Genomic DNA, 22,877 nt, shown 5'->3' on the forward strand with positions numbered 1-22,877 from the left:
TGAACCTGCTCTCATCCTACTTCCGTCGTAACTTCACTCCTGAAGTTATGGTGCTGTCTCCTGAATCTTCATCCGCTCCTTCTAGGACAGATTCTTCTTATCAATATTTAAACATGGTCTCCTCTCTCCCTACAAACCTCTCCCCAGACCACATCCCCTCCCCATTGAACCACATCCCCTTTCAACAACTCATCTTTTTAAAACAATCGCTATAGACACTATCTCCACCTCCCTCCCTCCCCGCCCCCGCACCTCTTCCCATTGCCCTCTCTCCTCACCACTGCATGGAACGGCTGAATCCAACACCTGCTTCTCAGCCTTCCCCTTACCTGACTTTGCAGCCGTTTCTTACACAGAGGACCATTATCTCCCTGAAATCATCCTCTTCTCTGGGCTCTGTGTCATTTTTCTCTACTTCTGCCACAAAGCAGTCTCTTTGCCAATTCCTCTTTTTCTACTCAACCCGTAAAAGTTAGAGTCACTCATGGCTCAATCCTCAGCCTTTCTTGTCTCCCTCACTCTATATCATATATCTGGGAGACCCAACTCATCTTCATGGCTGTAGGTGCTGTTTTCAGGCCCATGACTACAGAACTTGGATTTCATCCAGGCCACTGCACCCAGCCGCCTACCCCTGACCCTCCATTCGTGCGTCTCACAGGCATCTAAAACTCCATTCCAGCATCTCATCCTCCACATCCGTGCCTGCTCCTATGTCTTCCATCTGTGTAAACAACATCTCTATCGACCCAGCTATTCACATGGAGGCACTTACCCCTCCCTCCTCTCTCCTTCCACATCCAATCCATCCCAAGAGCCCCTGACATCCCTCAAGGTACACGGATTCTGTCAACTTCACTTTACTTCCACTACCGTCATCCCAGTCTAAACCATTAATGTCTTTCACAGTCTGTTTTAATACCACCTTACTCACTGTTTTCACTTTCACCCTGAAGCCTGCCCCCATCACAGCACTTTGAAAAAGCTTAAACTCCCGACTGTGCTATATTTTTCTCCTTGGCATTTATCACTTAGCATAGGGCTTCTAAGTACAGGTTAATAAACATACCCACATGCGAATTGATATCCTATTTATAATATTTTATAGATATCATACAAGGGGGCTCAGGAAAAGTAGGCACTTTGACATGAACAAGAGAAGACATGGAGGGTACACTCTGGGAATACTCTGTTACAGCTACTCATCCAAGGTCTCGTGCATTTTCCCTTGAGCCGGTCAGTGCATACGAGTCAAGAAAACAGTGCTTAAATAATAAATTAGACAGACTCCATTACTTTTGATATTAACCACTGGCCTGTGGTCACCCCCAACCAACACAGCAACCAAAGTTGGCAGAGAGAAGGAAAGGCCTTTTCTTTCTAGTCTGTGTACATGCTTGTCTGAGGAAGGAATGACCTCAGGAAAAAAGGCGGACACTTATTGCATCTGAGCAGCAGCATTACTCCCTGCCCGGGGTGTAAAGAAACTCTGAAGTGTCTTGTGAATGGTGATGCAAACTTCAGAGACCTTCCTGTCTGCAGCCGAAGACTATTTGCCTGAAGAATGTAGGCCAGTTGGGAAACTACATAGTCACGTGGGAATAAAATGTCTAACACTCACAGAGATATCACTGATTATAACAGAAGGCCTTTGTTATTTGGCTTAAAGAAATGAACTCAGTAGAATAATCTCTTTGCTTTCTGTTCTTTCCTACCAGATAGTAACTGGTTTAATACCTAAGAGAGAGATAGATGTGGTTTCCAGAATCCCAAAGACAATTAGATATAATGAGCACATAATTAGAATGGTGGGCTCCTAACTCTCATTCATTTCCACTCCACATAAATCTTGGCCCCTCCAAGTACAACAGCGTTTCCAGATCATTAGCCGTCAGGGCCCTGGTCCTGCACCCCATGGCTAGGATGCGGACGGTCATGTTGAAAAATAGTCTCACAGTGTCTTCAGGAGTCATATCCTGCAACATTCTGAAAGAAGCTGTTTCTGATTTATCTACTATGAAAATGAAAAACCGTACTGAAGATTTTAGATTAACATTTTGTCAAAATAAATTTAGTCAAATAAAAGAAAGCTACTTTCTTACTTATTTAAGGGGAACCAATAGCAACAGACAGAAACTTATCTCGCACACACAAATCACAGAGCAGACGTTTTACCTGGTGAACTCCAGGACACTGAGCAGCTCGTATCTCTCCTCTTGCCCCAGCTGTGAGGAAAGGGATACATGATTACATAAAGGTGGAAAAATCTTTGGCTTCTTGGAAATAAATCTTAGTCATGAAAAAATTTTTAGAGATTTTGTTTATTTATGTTTAGAAGAGGAGAAGGGAGAGAGGGAGAGACATATCAGGGTGAGAGAGTAACATGGATCAGTTGCCTCTCATATGCGCCCAGAATGGGGATGGAACGGTATCCCAGACATGGGTCCTGACCGGGAATCCAACCAGCAACCTTCTGGTCAGGGTAGCCATGGAATTTTAATGTAACATAAATGTCAATACCAACACATTTTCCCTTTTAAAATCACCTTTTATTGAAGTTACTAACTTTCAGGTTAAGATGGAAACCTGGACATTCATTCACATTTAATTTTCATCCTTCCCAAAGCCCCACTAAAATGACAGCAAACACTAAAAACGAAGTGCCTTGTAATGGCAGGAAAATAAGAAGAGACAATAGCACCAAACATTTGAAAAGAGATCAATGAGTGGAATCTTACTTAGCAGACATGGCAAGGTCAAATGCTACAGTAACCATGGAAAAGCTGAGAGCCAAGCCGATCTGCACCACACTATCCTTGAAAGGCATGAGGAAGTGAAGTACCGGATAGCTCCAGAATTGTGAGGAAGAAGGAGGGGCCTAAAGTGGGGAGGCCTGGGTAAGAGCTACTTGAAAAGCAGCTCTCAGCACTAGCCTTTCCTGCACATCGGTGGAAGACCAGATGTAAAACAGAGGCTCATTTCTCTAGAAGTTGACTGTTTTTCAGTTGACTATGTGATATCGTTCTACTGATGCTAAATGCTGGGTCCCAGTGCCCCAACCTGCTTAGCTCCCTCCATTGTGGCAGCCACATCCTTCCAGGCAGAAATTGGAAGGTTACTCTCTGGGAACCCAACAAGCCCAAAAAATGCCCAAGAAACATGGACATCATAACTCCCCAAACTAATCCCACTAGAGCACCCCACCGTGCAGCTCATTGCTGGCACCCTCATATGCTCAGAACTGCCACATCAGCTTCCAACTTCCTCATTCCCTTCTTTTTTAGATTCCATTTATTTATTTTTAGAGAGAGGAGAAGGGAGGGAAAAAGGCAGGGAGAGAAACATCGATGTTTGAGAGAAACACTGATTGGCTGCCTCTGGCATGCGCCCCGACCAGGAATCAAATGAATTGAGCCACACCGGTCAGAGCAAGATCCTCATTCTTAACCGAGAGAATCCCAAAGATGAATAGGCATGTAAGGGAAGCTTGTTGACAGGAAACACAGCCACCCAAAACAAATGGATCAAAGCAATTCAGAGGAAAGAGAATTCAAAAGCACGACTTGGTGGCGGCCCACGGAGTTTCAGGTTCTGGGTTTCCTGATGGGCACTGTGTGGGTGGGGGGTGGGGCTGGAGAGCCGGCCCTGGAGGCCTCTTCGCTAGACTAGTGGAGACAGGCCGCTAGGGGAGCACATGCTTCACAGGGGACATTTTCTCTTCTGCCATTGGAACTGCACTGCCGTGGCTTCCTGATGGCAGAAAACTGTTTGCAGTGCTTTCTACCCTTGAAAATATTGCTGCATTAGTGAGCGTACGCTTTTTAATGGGATCCGTGAAGAACGTTTCAAACAATAAGCTTGCCTGTAACCATGCTTAAGCTTTTGTGATTGATATTTACAGCCTGTGGGCTGCTCTTTGGTGGTGTAGGAGAGGACTGGCCTTACATTCTACACTCTGCGGTTCCTGTCAACGATCTGGCATAGTCTATTATTTGCCATGTACAAGGCTCGTTTCTCCCAAGTAGGAAATGAGAAACTTTGAGAAAGAACATTTCAAAGTCAATGTTTAATTGTTGGTGAATATGCTTTTCCCACAATGATAATTACCGCAAAAGAAAAAAAATACCAACCACTGTGATAGTTTACATATACTCCACTTCATGTTCTCATAAAAACTATGGTTTAATTAAATTGTTATGTTTGTAAATGTATTATTTTTAAGTAAACTTCTTTTTAAATAAAAACTTCAAAAAAACACACCAATCATTATTCCTCTCAGAGAAATAACGCAGTATGACACGCATAAGACAAAAATGGGATACTAGGAAATAAGAAATATTGAAAGGACACACAGAACTCTGGAAACCAAAAACATGATAGCAAAAATAAAAAAAACCTCAATAGAAGGGTAGGAAGACAAAGCTGAGGAAAACTTCCAAAGAGTAGAATGAAAAGTCAAAGACCTGAAAAGCAGGAGGGAAAAGTTAGAAGATCAGTCCGGGAATTCTAAAGAGAGAGCAGAGCAGAAAGAGGGAAGGAAAGTGTAATCATTCTGGAAAATTTTCCAGAACTGCAGGACAGCACATCAGTTTCCAGATGGAAAAGGGTTCCCCCAGTGCTCAATATACTGGGTGCAAATATTCCCACATAGGCACACGATCACAACATTTCAAAACTCTGAGGACAAAGAAGATCCATCAACCTTCCAGAGAGAGGAAGGTGTCGGGTGGGAGGGGAAGTCACAGAAGGAGGGGAAGTCACAGAAGATGTGGAATCAGAATGGGTCCTTTTGTTCTGAATTAGGTGTCCTGGATGCCAGAAGATAGGAAAGCAATCTAAATTTTTTAGGAAAATGATTTCTGCCCTGGAATTCTATTTTCAGCCAGACTATCAACTATTAAGCATAATGGCAGGGCAAAACATATTTAGACTTGAAAGGACTAGCAAATGGGCTAATAAATAATTCCCCACGCATCATTTCTCGGGAGCCACTGAAGACGGTGCTCCACAAATCAAGAGAGCAAGCCAAGGATAAGGAAGACGTGGGGTTTGGGAAACAGAGGATCTAACACAGGACGAAGGGAAAGGAAGTCCCCAGGAAGACAGGACAGGGATTCCAGCATGACAAGCATGCAGACTGTGCACTGTCAGCCAGGATGTGGCAGAGCCCGAGAGTCAGGAGCTGGGTTTGCCGAGGGCATCACTGCTGTGTGCTCTGCTTCTATGACAACTTTTTAACTGGATGAAACTCACAGAGCAGGTGCTCCATCAAAACAAGGGAGCTCACTAAAAAAAGAAGAATTGAAATTTAGGATATAGACCTAAACCTGAGAAGATCTAAAGGAAGTTCAAATGCCATCGAAGCAGACCTTAGAATGAAACTGGACTAGCCCAAGGAGAACAGAGGACTTCAAGAAGGATGTCTCACAAATAGAATTGCTTACTACAGATTATCGGATGAAGGTGTACTAGGAGGTATGGAGACAATTGCTAAAAGGCAGAATAAATTAAGGAATTGAAAAAATATAGGAATTTATCTTCAAAAAATAAAAAAAATTATTTTCAGGAAACAATTTTATGTCAGGAAACATAAAATTAAAATAAGAAGATAATCACTGAATACCAACAATGTTCAGCTATGAATATCGCTACAGGCATTAATCATATAAACACTAAATGATTCTTTAATGAGCTATAATTTACATATACTAAAATACATATTCCTTAAATGTATAGTTTAAAGAAAATTGTATAGCCTGACAAAGGCAGAATTGGTGAAACCACGACCCCAATCACAAAGTAGAATATTCTCATCACCCCGTAAATTCCTTTGCACCCTTTTCCCATCAATCTCCTCCCTGACCCCGAGGCAACCACTCTTCAGAATTCTATCACCACAAATGCCTTTTGCATGATCTCGAGCTGCATCTGAATGAAATTAGAGTAGGCACTGTTCTGTGCCAGTTTTTTTTGTTTCTGCAACAGAATGTTTTTGAGACATACCCATACTACTGATGAATCAATAATTCATTCCTTTTTATCATTTAGATACTCTGTTGTATGAGTATGTCACAGTCTGTTTACCCATTGTCCTATTCGCGGACATTTGGTTTGCTTCCATTTTCTGGCTACGGTGAACAGAGCTGCTATGAGCATTCCATTAGACATTTGTTTTGTGGACATAAGCTTTAATGTTTCCTGGCTAACTATGAGTACAATTGCTGGGCCAGGTGCAAGCTTACCTGTATGAGAAAACTCTAAAAGTTTTTCCAAAGGGATGACATCATGTTACATGTCTCCTAGCAATACCTGGGTGCTCCACTTGCTCTATATTCTCATTAACAGTTGGTGCAATGTTTGTAATTTTAGCCCTTTTGGTGGTAGGCAGGGTACTTCTTTGTGGTTTTAATTTGCATGTCCCTGATGACTCATACTGTTTTTCACATGTTCATGGGCCACTTATATATCTTCTTTTGAGAAATGTTTGTTCAGGTCCTTTGTCCATTTTAAAAACTGAATCTGAACACTTGTTTAACCAAAAATGTAATATAATTATAATAATATTGGGAAGGGGTGGTGAGTCAGGAGAGATAAATCCTCATTCCTCATTTAACATAATAAAATAGAGAGTCAGCAGACATGTCTGAAAGTGAAGCACCAAAACATATACCATTCATTAGTCACATGTATTTTTTTTTTTGAAAATATGAGACGTACAAATGCCGGAAGAAGGAGTTAAAGAACAGAAAGTGGTTGCTTCTGGAGAGGGGACTGCAGTAGAGAAGTTCTATTTCATTACAAGCCGTTTGGTGTCATTTTATCTTCAAAGCTACGTGTATGTTTATTTTGATGAAAAAAAGACTTGGAAATAACTTACTGAATCTATAATCACTGAGTCGGGTGTCCGTCCCGTGAAAACAAAATTCAGTTGCTTGGCTGCTCTGACCAAGGCTCCCTCATCTGTTTTGGGAAAACAGGGGAAAGCAAACATGTGGTAAGACAAAAACGATCCCCAACACAAGAGAAACACACCACTGTAACTTGATTTGCTGTTTAACTTTTAAAAAATTAAAGTTACTTTTTTTTCTGGCTCCTGCTATTGAAATCCATTTCTTTTAAAGCTCTATGACAATGCCAAAGGAATGAGTAGAGTAACCTGAATAACCTGAGACAGCGACAGACCCCAGAATCATATTTCTGAAGGTGACGTCTCACTCTTATTCATACCCAAGAAAGAAAATTTACATGTACCCCTTGGTCCATCGTATTTTCTAGAAAACCTTCCTCACAATGAATGACATGCAACTGCCTTCTTATATTTCCTGTTTTTCCTCCTAAAATGTTCATCGTAGAAAAACTAATACTAGCAATTGCAACTTCAATTTAAATGGATATAAATGAATCAATGCTTTATTTTATCCCATATTAATGTCATCACCATTGACATCAAACCCTGTTGCTGAGGGTGGGGTGCGGGATAAGAATGTATTCACATAGTTTCTATCCAACAATGGGACATGTAACATTCTCATACTTATAAGGAACACGGTATACTCTACAAGGTCACAGATACTGGCTTAGACTACAGTTTAAAATACTTATAACAAAGTTCTCCAAAGTGTGTTCCTTCTTTCCTAAAATCTTATAATAATTGAACTGACTATATACTCAATTTGACATTGAGAATGGATCTAAAATTAAGCCTAAGATTAAACACAGCTAACTGTGCTAATAAATTATTTTACAGAATTCCTTCAGATATGTAAACTACCTTCATCCCAATAAATCACAAAAGCTCCTTGATTATCATCTCCAAAAAGGGAAGCAAGTTGGTGTTCTAAAACGCACACTGTTCAGGCAAACAGAGCTTCCTTTTCCTGTGCACTTCTGTGCAGAAACAGTTTTTGACTAAGTTTTTTGTAAAGAGGGAGAACTTACTATGTGCACATAAAAAAGTAATTCTCACTTCTGTGAATTTTGTTATTCAAATTTCTGTCTATGTCATCTGACAAAAATTACATATTCAAAGTTTTATATTTTAATATATAGAAATATTTAAATATGAAAACCAAGGCTTTTCTAATTAGTAAATATATTTTTTAACTAAAAAACGTAAGTAGCTTTGTGTAGTAGCAGTACTGCTGCCAATGCGGTTTACCCAAGGTGTGATTATTGCTAATTGAAAAACAGAAGTAGGTTATTTTACTTTTTTAAGTTAAATGGATTTTTTTCTTGACAATCTCAAATTTCAGAACAATCTTCCACTGAAAAAAATACATCACAACTGCTTCATTTGTACCTGGAGATGCTGCTTGATAAATAATCTTATCGCCTTCTCGCTCCGGCACTGCGGTGTGACAGACTGCCATCATTGTCAGAAACTCACATATTACAGGTGCAGTGGGCTGGAGGAAATAAACACACTTAGCCATTTAAACATTTTGACACTAATGAAAGCAATATTACTTCATGTCCATCAAGAGTGTAGCTGTTAAACATTGTGGGTATGAGGGTATAGCTAAGAAGACATCTATTATGAAGAAAATATATTTTTAACTAAATTTTTTTTAAAGATTTTATTATTTATTTTTAGAGAGGGAAGGGAGGGAGAAAGAGAGAGAGAGAGAGAAACATCAGTGTACGGTGGCTGGGGGTCATGGCCTGCAACCCAGGCATGTACCCTGACTGGGAATCGAACCTGCGACACTTTGGTTCACAGCCTGCACTCAATCCACTGAGCTATGCCAGCCAGGGCTTTTAACTAAAATTTTCATTCTCACACTCTTTCATTGATTTTTAAACATTTCTACAAGACAACACTGTGTTATTAAATAGAAACAACGCAGTGAAAAAGGTGGATATGGTCAAGTACCATGTTCAGAAGACAGAAGAGAAATTCTAAAATGTTCATTTACCTCTTCTAATTCCTGATCAGATATGAATTTTAGGCATTTCAATCTACTGTGGTTCACTATTTTGGGTTGGGGTGATGATGACAGAGGATTCCTCTGTAAGGCCTTGTCCTCCCTCTCTCCAAAAAGGTCAGCCTTAACCTGACTCGTTTTACCAAATAAAGAAATGATCGAGCAATTCCTATGCACAACGGGCTCATACGGCCAGAGGACGACATAAAAGTGAACTCGTTCTGCAAGGAGCTTAGAGTGTATAGGAGAAAAGATGCCAGAGCTCTTAAATTCAACATCTGCCTGTCTGGGTTCTGATGAAGAAAAATATCATCCAAATTAAAAAGAAAAATATTTCTCTATGCTGTTGGACAAAAAAAACCAGAACAAAACAAAAAGAACTGATTGCAAAACTAAATCAAGTATTATTTGAGAAAACTGCGTTCAGGCTACAGTTGTAGACAAAGGAAACACGGTCCCTGCCTTGTGAAACTTCAACTTAGGGGGAAAATAGCGCACAGATAAACATACAAATATTGTTCATTTATAGAATGAAAAAGGGCTACAAAGAAGAGAATGTGTAAATACACATAATGTGACTTGGGTGAGTCTGTGGTGGTTTTCACGATAGTGTTATATTTAAGCTGATGAGGTTTTAGCCTCATGAGGAACTGAGCATTGTTTCCCATCAAGCAGAAACCAAAGATGACTGGAAAGATCTTAAAGAAGGAAATAAAGAAACGTGTTTGAGGGCATAAAGGAAGGCTGATGTCAGGAGAAAGGGGGGAAGAGTGGCTCCGAGTGAGGGTCGGGACTCAGGCCGGGGCCAGACTGTGTAACTTCGAAGTTCAGAGGGAAGCCAGGGAACAGTTTACAACAGGGCAGTGATGGGATTTGATTTCTACTTGCATCGCTGCAGTTGTCTTGTGTGGCAAGAACAGGAAGGGAGTAAAAAGGAAACAAGGATAATGGTTAGGAGGCATCACCCTAACCATTCGAGCAGGAGATGCTGATTGTCTGGACTTGGGTAGTGAAAGTGACAAGAGAGTAAAGATGGCATTCAGGATATATCCCAGAAATCAGCATAGACAAGGTCTTGGTGACTCTATTGATCTGGAGATGGAGGGACAAGGAGGTATCAAAAACAAACTTTGAGTCCCTAGAGAGAGTAGTAAGATTGGTGATGGTGTAACTTGCTAAACCTGAGAACACAAGAGGAAAGAGGGGGTCTAGGTCTAGGTTTTGTGCATCCTGCAGCTAATACATGGTTGAAGGCTCTCTTATGAGAAAAGGACAACAAAACTGCCCGTATGAAGACACTGCTAGAGCTCCAGCAGGGGCACAGCTGGTGAGTCCACCTCTCCTTCAGAGAGAGCATGTGCTGGGTAATGAGTATGAGTTCCAGTTTTCACATATTGAGCTTGAAGCCATTGTGAGAAAAAGCTCTGGGGTTTAAACTCCAGGAAACGCCATCACCTGATCCGATGAAATTTTAATGCATCAGTAACTTCATAAAGATGGCCACTGTTCTTACTGTACAGACTTTCCCTGGCCTATCATTCTGAAGGGGTAATTCATTTGCATAGATATTTTGAAATTGTTAACAGTGAATCATTTCAAACAGGGTTCTAATATTATTTAACATAAAACATTTTGAAAAGATAGAATATTGATAATGATAATATTAAAGCTAAATAACTAATAATCATGAGTCATTGTTGACCAAGAAAAAAATAGCAATAGAGTTTTGAAGACCAGGAAGCTCAGAGAGTCCCAAAGAGGTCGGACTCAAGGAAGGGCAGTACATGCCAAGGCACATTGTAATTACATTATCCATGATTAAAGAGAAGGAGAGAATCTTAAAAATAGCAAGAGAAAAGAAGACAGTTACCTACAAAGGAGTGCCCATAATACTGTCAGTTGATATCTCAAAAGAAACCTTGCAGGCAAGAAGGGGCTGGAAAGTAGGATTCAAAGTCATGAAAGGCAAGAACCTATATCCAAGATGACTCTATCCAGCAAAGCTCTCATTTAGAATGGAAGGGCAGATAAAGTGCTTCCCCAGACAAGGTCAAATTAAAGGAGCTCATCATCACCAAGCCCTTATTATATGAAATGTTAAAGGGGCTTATCTAAGAAAAAGACCAAAAACTGTGAACAGTAAAATGACAACAAACTCACAATTATCAACAACTGACCCTAAAACAAACAAACAAAAAAAAACAGATTAAGCAAACAACTAGAACAGAACAGAATCACAGAAATGGAGATCACATAGAGGGTTATCAGTGGGAGAGGGGAGAATGGGGGCAAAGCTACAGGGAATAAGGAGCATAAATGGTAGGTAGAAAATAGACAGGGGGAGGTAAGAATAGTCTGGGAAATGGAGAAGCCAAAGAACTTTACGTATGACCCATGGCCAGAACTAAGGGAGGATAACACGGGAGGGAGGGAGGTGGAGTGCAGGGCAGAGCAGAATAAAGGGGAGAAAAATGGGACAACTGTAACAGCATAATCAATAAAACATACTAAAAAGAATAAAAAAGAAAACTATTAAAAATAGTTATCAAACTAAAAAATAAACATGGGACATAATTCAGAGAAATGCTCATTAGTTTTTACTCATTAATTGGAATACAATGATTTTATGTCACTTACATGATTATTTTGGAGATTTTCCAGCAGTGATGAATCACTAAATGTTTTTTCATCTCCAAACTGTGAGCTCTGCCTAAAGGGGAAAAAATCAAAAAAACCTGATTTATTTATACCAGCTCATTAATCTATTTGTAACTTTTAAAATATGTCTTTATGCCTGTAAACACCCCTAATAGATTAAATGTAATTTAGATTACATTACTGAATAAGACATCACAGATTTCATGATTAAATAATAAGTGTTTTTAAGCATTGTGAAAATGTGACAGACCTTTCCAGTGTAATGAAAATGGTATCTTATAGATCATTTTCCTAGAGTGAAACTACATTACAGTCACATGAAGTTTTAAAAAATTAATTAAAAAAATGTAACAAAACTGCTAAAATACCTGGAATTTCATTTCTTCTAATTCCATTATTTTTTTGTTTTAAGAATTCTGAGAATAAAGTTATTATTAAAAACAATACTGATTAACACTTTTATCATTGCCTATATCTTTATTGGTAGTACCTAAGACTACGTGATTATCATATGAAATATAAAAACACAAATGAACTGTTTACATTTTTTTATCATCACTAACAAATATCTGAAATACACACATATCACATTTGCTCTGTGTACTGAGGAGCACAGATCATAGAAGTGTATGGGGTTCTTTCGTGTGGCGGCTACTGTCAGATCAGCAAACGCATTACGTGCTTCAGAAGAAACAACTGAAGTCAGAACTGCCTCTGAATCCAGCTATTATTAGCCTCATAGAAATGCAACTTAATATTAAAATGTTGAGATTCAAAGGAAAAACAAAGACCATTTAAGTGGAAATATCAAACCCAAAGGGTATACTTTCCAATACTCAGTGAAAATATATTGATCTAAGCTTTTGTGCAGTGAAGCAAATTTCAGAATTAATTCACTGAGGGGGAAAATAGGTTTGATATTAAATGATTGTAATCCAGAAAGATTTTAACCACAACTTTCACAGATTACAAAGAGCATTAGCAATGCCACTGTGCCACATATCGGGAGTTTCATATTTGAAAGCCAGCCATCTAAAAGGAAGGAAAAATCACTGAAGAAAAAAAGAATTTGAAATAATTGAATGTACCCTATAACCTCAATGACATATTCTTCCCACAAAACAAAGGAGTAAGTTAGATGTTTATAATAAAATACACCTTTATTAACATGTAATAGTTTAGAATTCTCAAAACATCCCTGGGAAACAGAATAAATACATTACTATTGTTATTCCCTCTCCTCTAGTTTTAAAGACAGAGAGAAAAACCCTTGGACATTAACAGGCAAAGCAAGCAATTTAGCATGCATGTCTCCTTTAAATACTATCGTTTCTTAAAAATAGTTTACTATTTGGTGTTCCATAAAGACTCCCAATTATTAAAATGTATTCATCAAGTGTTCTTATATTTTCCTACTTATTTGTTACATAAATTGAAATGTCAAAGAATATTCACAGTAACATCTTGCCCATGGAGGTCTATTTTTCTTTTCAAAGAATTCCAGCTGAAAGCCATTATAAATCTCAAGATATGTTTTATTAATCTCACCCGCAATTCTTTCATTTTATATATTACAGCTACCATAACTGATAAAACTTTCAAGTGCATTTACAACAAATAACACTAACTGTGCAACTGAAATATTGATATGGACACATTGCATCCTCCATTCACCAAAGGCGGCTCCCACCATGGAAGAACTCTTCTTCTGGAAAGGGGCTTCCTTTCCAAGATCATAAAACCGTTAACAACTCTCCTGCTAATCACCTGGCCTGGGTTGGTTGGATAACTCAGGCATGGGGCTCTCACCACCCTCTCTAAAATCTTATAAAACATTTACTTTTAGTACATGTAAACAGGTAAAGCTAGGAAGTGCCTATCATTTCAAAGAACCAACTGCATTAAAAGTACAAGTAATACTGCCATAGACAATGATTTGACAAAACTACGTGAATTTGCAGACTGCTCACAAATAAAAACGCAAGCCAACATCAACGTTTCGTTAAATTTTTCCATGGAAATTTTCAAGTGGCACTTTGCTCACCAGGAGACAAAGAAATGATGGTGTTTTGCAAGAAGCAATGAGGCAGGGGGTAGAACATTAAGGAGGGCAAGGAAGCCCAAAACATCATACAATTTGCAGCTTCCTGCAGCTTAATTTAAAAGCTATGATGCATTGTAAATAATTATTTTCTGATCATACAAAAATGAAGAGTCCCCATAGCAATAAAAGGTAACAGAAAATTCAGAATGCATAGGGCTTAACTGGCATTAGCTGTTTTCATATACGACAATAATGGACTATGATATTTTTTAAAATTCAAAATGTATGTCAATGAGAATGACCAGAAAAAAGAAAAAGAAGTTGGACCAACACTTTTCACCTTAAACCAAAATAAACTTCAAATGGATGAGCATGCTAATAAAAGTACTAAAGATATGAAGAGATTAAAAAAAATAAATTCAGACTAGAAAGTACCTAAAGTATCACACATAATTCAGAAAAAAACAAACGTAAATGTGACTGCATAAAGCTAAATCGTTTCTGCAGAGTGAAATCTACTGCAAAGTCAAAAGCCAATGACAAATTGTGAAAAGTTATTTTCAATTCATATGTGGAAGGGTGATATTCATAAAATAAAAAGAACTCAGAAATCAGCCCTGGTGGTGTGGCTCAGTGGATTGAGTGCTGGCCTGCAAACCAAAGGGTCGCTGGTTCAATTCCCCATCAGGGCACATGCCTGGGTTGAGGGCCAGGTCTCCAGTAAGGGGTGCGCTAGAGGCAACCACAGAATGATGTTTCTCTCCCTCTCTTTCTCCCTCCCTTACCCCTCCCTAAAAATAAATAAATAAGTAAATATTACTAAAAAGGACTCAGAAATCAAAAGAGAAAGATCGACAATGAGCAGAACAATGAACAGAACAATGAGCAAAGGATATATACACAGTTCATACAGAAGGGAATATAATTGGCTTTAAATATAAGTTCAACTTTATCCCAAAATGAGAGAAATGAACTTTAGATAAGACAGAAATAAAGGTTTGACTACATTGTGTGGTCCTGATTATGGAAAAAGTTACATTATGTCTCACCAGTAAGAATGAAAATGGGTTCGACATCTACAAAGGGCGATTGGGTGATTTCTACCGACATTTAAAATGCGTGTATCCTATGAGCCAGTTTTCAGTTCTGGGAATTCATACTAATTATCCACCTAGTGCAAAATGCTGTGTGTATTCATTATTTGCAGCACATTTTTAATAGCAAAAGATCAGAAATAACCCAAGTTCCATTAGGGATGTTGCTTTAACAATTGTTAGTACATCCACATAACAGAATACTAAACAAAAAGTGGGTAGCTATTCACAGAATATGGACAAATCTCAAAGATGCATGGTCAAAAGAAAAGCTGGTACAAATCTGTGCAATATGCCTCACTTGCTATAAAAATACGAGCGGAAAAGTACATGAACGCATAGATCTGGAAGAATACACCTGGAATCAGTTACACTGGCTGCCTTCAGGAGGGGAAGGGGAGGGATCTGAGACCGGGAAGGCAGGAAAGTCTCTTCCTCTGCACACCCTGAGTTTGCAACATGCTGATGCATTGTGAACCAGAAAGTAAATCACATTTAAACTAAAAACAGTAACAAAACCCGCGTCAGCTACCTGAAATATAGACAACACCCTACATATACATGAAATGTATACATTCCACACCTACACACAGTACACGAATGCACACAGGAAGACAAAAGGCAGTGTGATTGTACAGCATTTTAGTTTTTGAAAGGATCTGCCTCCTGCTTTTGAATGGCTCTACTCATTTCAAATCAAAATTCCTTCAAGGGAGACTTAATTTTTACAAATACATTTGTTATTCCGAGACAGGTCCACGAAAGTTCAAGAATATGAACAAGTGTTTGGGTCCAACAATATTTTTGTTGGACAATGGTTTTATCCCAAGTAATGAGACCTGCTTTTTCCATGTGGCTCGTGGTGTCTCCAAAGGCAATCACAAAAGAGGAGCTCGGAAACACTCTCTGAAACAGCTGCCTCACTGGAATACACGAATTACCCGTCAAACTGACTACGCAGAAGGCTGACACTAACTGGGATGCACTGGATCTCATTATTACGTAGTCACACCTGGAAAAATGTTTTCGTGAGCCTCGCTGTTACAGCAAAATAAAGAAATAGCATTCATTGCACACATAATTATATGCTGGAATGAATTGCGAAGATAAAGGGGACTAGAAAGTAGTAGTATCCAATGATAATACTAAAAATCATGAAATAACTGACTAAGCACAGAACCCTTGAAGGTAATTTTTCTGGAGAATTACCCTCACTAGCATCAACTATAAAAAAGTAACTTCAGAATGAATAATGTGGAGCTACATTAAATAGTTAAGAAAAACAAATATGGTATCTGGAATTTGCTTTGAAATACTAGTGAGGGAAAGGTATAGGTTAATTGCAATTTGTATCGAGTGCGCGCTACAGAGGTGAGTAGGTGAGTACCTTTGTCTACATCTGTTTATCTTGAAATTTTCCATAAGAAACATTAGAAGAAAAAATGGGTAAAGAAATATATAGTTTTTGAAAATAGTTATATCTTAGGGCTACAAGGGTGCTGGGAGTAAGCAGATATTTTTCTTCCAGTGGTAGATTTTTAATAGAAAGAATTCATCTGTGAGGTTATATGTTAGCTTATGGTACCTCATAACAACAAGAAGGCCCTACTGATTTTGGAGTGAAGTGGCTACTGGCTGGGAAATGATTTTTTTCTCTGTAAACTATTTATATTGGTATATTTAAGGAAGTAGAGCTACAGCCATTATCCAATTATCTTTAATGTCAAGAGAGCTTGTTTGAAAGGATTACTACATTTTAGGTTTGCCTTCAAATTCAACTGACTGTAAAATAACCTACATACATTTAAGTGTTAAATATTATGTGTTTTTCTTAACTTGACATTTTTGTGGTAAATATGGTAGGGGAGTAAAATAAATACATAGACCACAGGCTATATGCCAGGTCTATTTGGGAGAAGTCCAGCTATTGTTTATATAACAAGAATAGTTTGCACGACATCCATGTAACCTGGCAGCCAAGGAGAGGGGACTGGAATGCGCAGGTGTGAACAATGATGATTTCACTGTGCTTGTCAGTGGGAGGTGGTAGATGTCCTTGACTGAGTACGTGTATGGTGTGGCTGTTGCATTAAAAAATGGCTGAGTGCAGCAACAAATCTGCATGAAATTTGTGTTAAGTTTAAACATTCCTCTGCAGAAACTATTCAGATGATTCAGAAGGCCATAGCTATGGGCAACTGGTGATGGGCAGCTTCATCCTGAAAATGCTCCTGCTCATGTGTCGTTTGGTGTAGAGTTTTTTGGTGAAATGTCAAATCACCCAGGTGAGTCAGCTCCACTATAGCCTAGATTTAGCACCCTGAGACTTCTGACTTTTCCCAAAACTCAAATCAATTTTGAAAGAGAAGAGATTTCAGACTGTCAATGAGATTTAGAAAAATATGATGGGGGTAGCTCATGGTGACTGGGAGAACTGTGTGAGGTCCTAAGGTACCTATGTTGAAGAGGACAGAGGTATCATTGTCATATGTACAATGTTTCTTATATCTCCTATCTTTTAAAATAAATGTCTATTTTTCACAGCACATGGCTGGATACTTTCCGCACAGACCTTGTACCTAGAATTCAATGAACTTCAACTGAAAAGTGAAGCTGTTAACAGACAGGAATAACTTTCTGGTTTTGGGTTTATCTAGCCATCACACTCTCTAGTTCAGCCCCGAACTAGCCAGCAGCACAAAGATGTGGTCAGGTGCGGGGAGCGCAGGATTCTACCATGATCACTCTTTGACATTGGTTTCATGAACCCAGTCAGATGAGGCTGGGGGGATGCCAGCCTTATGAATGTGCAAAATTGCTTCCCTTGTTCTACCTTCCCTCAAGTCAGTTACATTTCACCTGTTCTTCCTCCCTTAACAAAACAAGAAAGAAACAAAGAAAAAAAATAAAGTGACAAATAGCAAAGATATCTTGAACTCCAAAAGCAGTTACTTTCCAAAGTTGTTGAAAGTCTATGGGACATAATGTGAGCAGCACCTACTTTATAACCAGATGAACTGAGGCTTTTGCTCTGGCTCCCTTGTTTACTGGTTGTATAGTTTGGGGCAAGTTACTTACTAGCTTCTCTGCCTAACTTTCTCCACCATTAGAATAGTCACTCCACAGACATGCCAGGAGGATGAAGGAAGAGACACCACAGCTAACATTCTCTGTGAGCTGACTGGGTCCCAACATGATTCTGTCTAGAAACAGAACTCAGTCTTCACAACCTCCCTCTGATGTCCACATGCTCGCAGATGAGGACGGCAGGGAGAGGGACTGTGCAACTTGTTCGAGGGTACCAGTAGGATCAGGATGTGAACCTGGGTAGTCGGAATTCAGAGTCTGCATCCTTGACCCTGCACGGGACCCGAGACACAGCAGGAGCTCAAAAAGTATCTGTTCTTTCATCTTTGCAGGCCAATAGGTAACTATATGAGAGACGGGGAATCCAAGTATGTATTTAAAGTAAAGCTTATTTTACTATGAAAGTGGCAAAAGCCTCCCCTAGTGTTTATTTAAAAAAATGTTGTTAACATCTAAATTTATATGTAACCACAAGTGGAAATGCAAAATTTATGAAAAAGCTGGCATTTCCTATTTGGAATTACCTAGTTTAGAATATCAAATTTTCCAAAAGGATGCTCTACAAAAGGAACTTATTAAACTAGATAAAATAACACCCTCTCTTCCCAACAGTGATAAAAGCTATGAAACAACCTTTATCGAAAGTAGGATATTTTCAATGACATCGGTAAACAACTAATAATCTTTCCATTCAATCTTAGCAAAAATATGGTAAAGACAATTTCCTTCTCTTAAGAATAAATGAGTTATCTTAGAAAAATGTATATTAATTCTTCTACATCAATAGTGTTTAAAATTAATAGAATTATCTTGATTTTAAAGAAAAGCAACCAATTAAAAGATAAAGTTGAAATTTTAACTACATTTTTGAAGGATTAAATAAAAGGGAACATCTACACCATTAAACTGGAGTTATCCACCAATAGTAAGATGTTTTGGCACATTTTTAAAAACACTAATAATTACTCAGTTGTGTGCAGGTGTTCAAATCCATGATACTGCAAGCAATGGGCATAAATGGAAGGATTTAAATCATCACATGAACCAAACAGCCGACTTTGTCCTTAACCCCCAGGTATACTGAGGTTTACCGCAAACTGTTACAAAATCTCTTCTTTATTGAAATAAAATCAAAGTTGAATAATATTAAATGCTATTGGAAATGTGGCTTAATCATAAAAAACATGTGTAACCTGAAAATGTAACCACTTGTAAAGCCACAATGTTTTCTATAGTTACCATCATTGAAAGAACTGTTTCCTGCAGTTTTATTTGCCACAAAATCATGATGAATTATAAAAATATCAAAATGAACTTACACTATTCTAAATGGCAATGTAAATCCATGGAGGAGGCATTTTATTTTATTTTTAATTAAAAAAATTTGGATGGAGGATTTTACATTAAAGTAAAAAACACCACCACCAAAGTATTGAAATCAAACCTATGAAATGCCATCTCTGATAATTCTAAAGGAAATTACATTCCAGTTAACTCCAGTTTTTGATAGCATAGTCTGTCATCATCTGTTCTAGACATTTCGATTTTTTAAAAGTTCATTTTCTAGCCCCCAAACAGGTTTAGTATTAATGAAAAGAAACGCAAAGGAAATCTCCACTGCTTGGGTGTGTCTCCAGCAGCGTCTTCTGTAGATTTGCAGAGAATGTGTGTAGTGGCAGAAGGTGGCAATGCTGAGCTAGAAAACATCCCGTTTCTAGTGCCGAGACTGAAATCTTCTGTAGTCCACAGCCCAGGGACCCCAAGTTGATCATTACAGACTTTATTAGAGATACATAAAGTAAAACTCTTGACAAGCCTAACCTTTAAACTAAATGTTTATAAAACGACTAAAGGTTATTCAATGAATTTCAACCACCACCCACTTTACAGCATGCCACCATCCCTGATCGGTAAGGCTTTTTCAAAACAGGTGAACTGTGTCTGGAAAAATGATAAAATGCAAACCCTTTTTAAGGGGCTCAGTGAGAGAGAAAGGTCCATGCAGCTTACCATTCCTCAGGAGAGCAGCCATAATCCTCGGGCTCGGGGACATGGCTTCAGGAAGCAAGGAGAGGGGCAGAAAGAGGAAAAAGAATCACAGCAAGGCTGGAAACATCAGAGTGTACATAAGGGAACTACAAAAAGATGGATCTTAAAATCAGTTAAGAACATGGATTTTTAGCTGATTCTGAAAGAACAGCAGTTAGTACAGTAAGTAGAATGATGATTTACATAAATCAGCAGGTTTACAAAGTTATTCTATAACTGGATAGCCAACTCACCTCTTTAACATGAAATTTACTGATTTTATGCACAGAATCCAGTATTCAGTAGGAAACATTTAAACTTAGCAGTTTAACTACAAAGCCAATAGAAAATTTATCACATGCTATATAATCAGAATAAAGTGTTTTAATGAAACAAACATGCTACTGCGTAGGAACAAACTATCACACTGTTAAAATGTATTTTAGAAATAAATGTGACTATCACGAGTTTCCTTAAGTGGGCGTATTAAAGTAAATTTAATTGCATTTATATACAGTAAATGGAACCACTTTAAGATGAACTCATTTTCAAAAAGCTTCACTTCAACCGTAATTCAATTATGAAGCCATTTATTATCTCAGACAGAAAGCACATTCGTCAGTACTTCATCTCACCCATTAGCTCACGTGAGCACGTGGCAAGTTTGATTGATGTTCAGCTTTTATTTGAACCAGCCACTCATATATTTAGCCAGATTTTCTTTTATGAACAGTTTTTTCACTGTTCATTTTCCCCAGTTTTACTGATACATTACTGACATATAACACAGTATTTACGGTATATGCACAATGTGTTGATTTGACACATTTGTATGTTGCAAAATGATGAGCACCAAAGCATTAGCTAACACCTCCATCTCCTCACATAATTATCATTTTTTTTTTGTGGTGAAAACATTTAAGATTTACTGTCTTAGCAACTAGAGCAGATTTTCTTATCTCCCATTTCTTTCACTATATATGTCCACTCAATCTTTCTCCTTTAAATTTAATATATTAGATATAGGTAATTTTTTTTAAAAAAATACCAAGCTTAGTACAAATGTCAAATCACTGTTATTTTTGACAAATGTACAACAATTAACTTCAGTGGAATCCTTTCGCTCCCCAAGTGACTGCCCCACTCTCTCTACCCTTTCAAACTGGCCATGACTGGGCCTCATCCGTGCGAAGCACCACACCATCTTCATGCCAGTCACAATGGAGGCAGTCCCTTCGACTTCCTCTCTATTCTCTCTCTACCAAAGGCCTTTCCTAGAGGCCAGAGAGGCAGGGTTAATCATCCCCTTGTGGGCAGGACTCCCAGAACAGGCAGTGGCCTCCTGCAGTGCTTAAGGCAATCAATTCTAACCAGCCTCAAGGCTTAGACTTCAGACTGGAAGAGGCAGGGGTAGGGGGTGTGCTACCTGCACAAAAACACTGTGCCAAGGTCCTGCCAAGTTGCACAGGTGCTGAACAACAGCTCCCTGATCTCACACAACTGACTTGCTTCTCAAGTTGGGCAGCTTAAAAACCGAAGAGCTCAAGGCTCAGGGTCCCTCTCCCCCAGTCTGGCCCAGCCCTGGGAGATGCTGAGCATTGTGAGGTGTGATGAGCAGCAAGCTGCCCCACCATTGGGCCTGTCTGCAGGAGTTTCCCAGCCATCACCACTCCAGCAGAGCTGGTGTGTCTGCACGGCTGCTTGCCTGTCTGCCTTTGTTTGCATGTCAGTGCTGTCACATCCGCCTGGTAAGTTCCTCACTTAGACCCATTCTCAGATCTAAGCTGGAGCACCGCTTTTTCAGGCTGCAGTCCCTGGCCTCCGTAATTAGATCAACCCCAATCACAGACTCACATAGACCTTTGTATTGTGTAAGGATTTTATATTTGTCTTTATGATTACTTAATTAACACCCATTAACCCCCAATTAGATTATCAGACGTAGGGGGTAGGAATCATGGGAACTTTGGCTGATCATCTATTGCCCCATCATCTAACGAAGTGCTACCTACACAGGAGAAGATAACATTCGTTGAGGTAAGGCAATTCATGGTGTTCACCCAGCTTTTAACACCAGTCACGGTAAGCAGCGAAATAAATTTATTGGTTCTAACGTAGATTGGGGGCTAATATTAACATCCTTGTGAAGTTTCTCATGATGCATCTCTTCTTGGTGTTAAAGTAGTCAATCCTTTCAGCAAACATATTGCTAAAGAAAATATTGTAAAGAAATCAAAAACTTATTTGAAAAAATCATGAAGGAGAACTTCCCCAATCTGGCAAAGGAAACAGTCTTCCAGGAAGTACAGGAAGTTCAGAGAGTCCCAAAGAGGTTGGACCCAAGGAAGCACACACCAAGGCACATTGTAATTACATTCTCTGGCTTTCATCAGGTTGAAGGACCAGGCAAGTCTCTTGACAATATAAACTTTGCCTAGCGTTAGAAGATAATATTAACTCTTAAAACAGCGTTTTCACCAAGATGAAAGACAAGGAGACGATCTTAAAAGCAGTAAGAGAAAAGGGGACAGTAACCTGCAAAGGAGTTCCCATGAGACTATCAGCTGATTTCCCAAAAGAAACCTTGCAAGCAAGAAGGGGCTGGAAAGTAGTATTCAAAGTCATGAAAGGTAAGGACCTGCATCCAAGATTACTGTATCCAGCAAAGCTATCATTTAGAATGAAGGGCGGGGTGGATAAAGTGCTTTCCACATAAGGTTAAGGTAAAGGAGTTCATCATCACCAAGTCCTTATTATATGAGATGTTAAAGGGACTTATCTAAGAAAAAGAAGAAGATCAAAACTATGAACAGTAAAATGGCAACAAACTCATAAATATCAACTGATCCTAAAAAAACAAAAAACAAAAACAAAAACAAACTAAGCAAACAACTAGAGCAGGAACAGAATCACAGAAATGGAGATCACACAGAGGGTTATCAGCAGGGAGGGTGGAGAATGGGGGCAAAGGTACAGGGAATAAGAAGCATAAATGGTAGGTACAAAATAGAGAGGGGGAGGTTAAGAATAGGATGGGAAATG

At 38.8% G+C, this 22,877-nt stretch overlaps 1 protein-coding gene across 4 annotated transcripts in view; it reads right to left on the bottom strand.

Moving 5' to 3' along the window:
- ATP8A1 (ATPase phospholipid transporting 8A1) overlaps positions 1-22,877 on the bottom strand; it is a 216,513-nt gene that overhangs the window by 112,204 nt on the left and 81,432 nt on the right. For 3 of the 4 annotated variants that reach the window (XM_028505406.2, XM_036020088.1, XM_036020096.1), the window contains 5 exons: positions 19,818-19,862; positions 11,562-11,634; positions 8,300-8,405; positions 6,878-6,960; positions 2,176-2,225 (listed from right to left, as the gene is read on the bottom strand). In XM_028505406.2, the coding sequence (XP_028361207.1) occupies positions 2,176-2,225; positions 6,878-6,960; positions 8,300-8,405; positions 11,562-11,634; positions 19,818-19,862 (357 nt within the window). The remainder of the gene's footprint in view (positions 1-2,175; positions 2,226-6,877; positions 6,961-8,299; positions 8,406-11,561; positions 11,635-19,817; positions 19,863-22,877) is intronic. The other variant, XM_028505407.2, reaches the window with a different exon arrangement.

Source organism: Phyllostomus discolor, chromosome 1, assembly GCF_004126475.2.
Source record: "Phyllostomus discolor isolate MPI-MPIP mPhyDis1 chromosome 1, mPhyDis1.pri.v3, whole genome shotgun sequence".
NCBI classification, from domain to species: Eukaryota; Metazoa; Chordata; class Mammalia; order Chiroptera; family Phyllostomidae; genus Phyllostomus; species Phyllostomus discolor.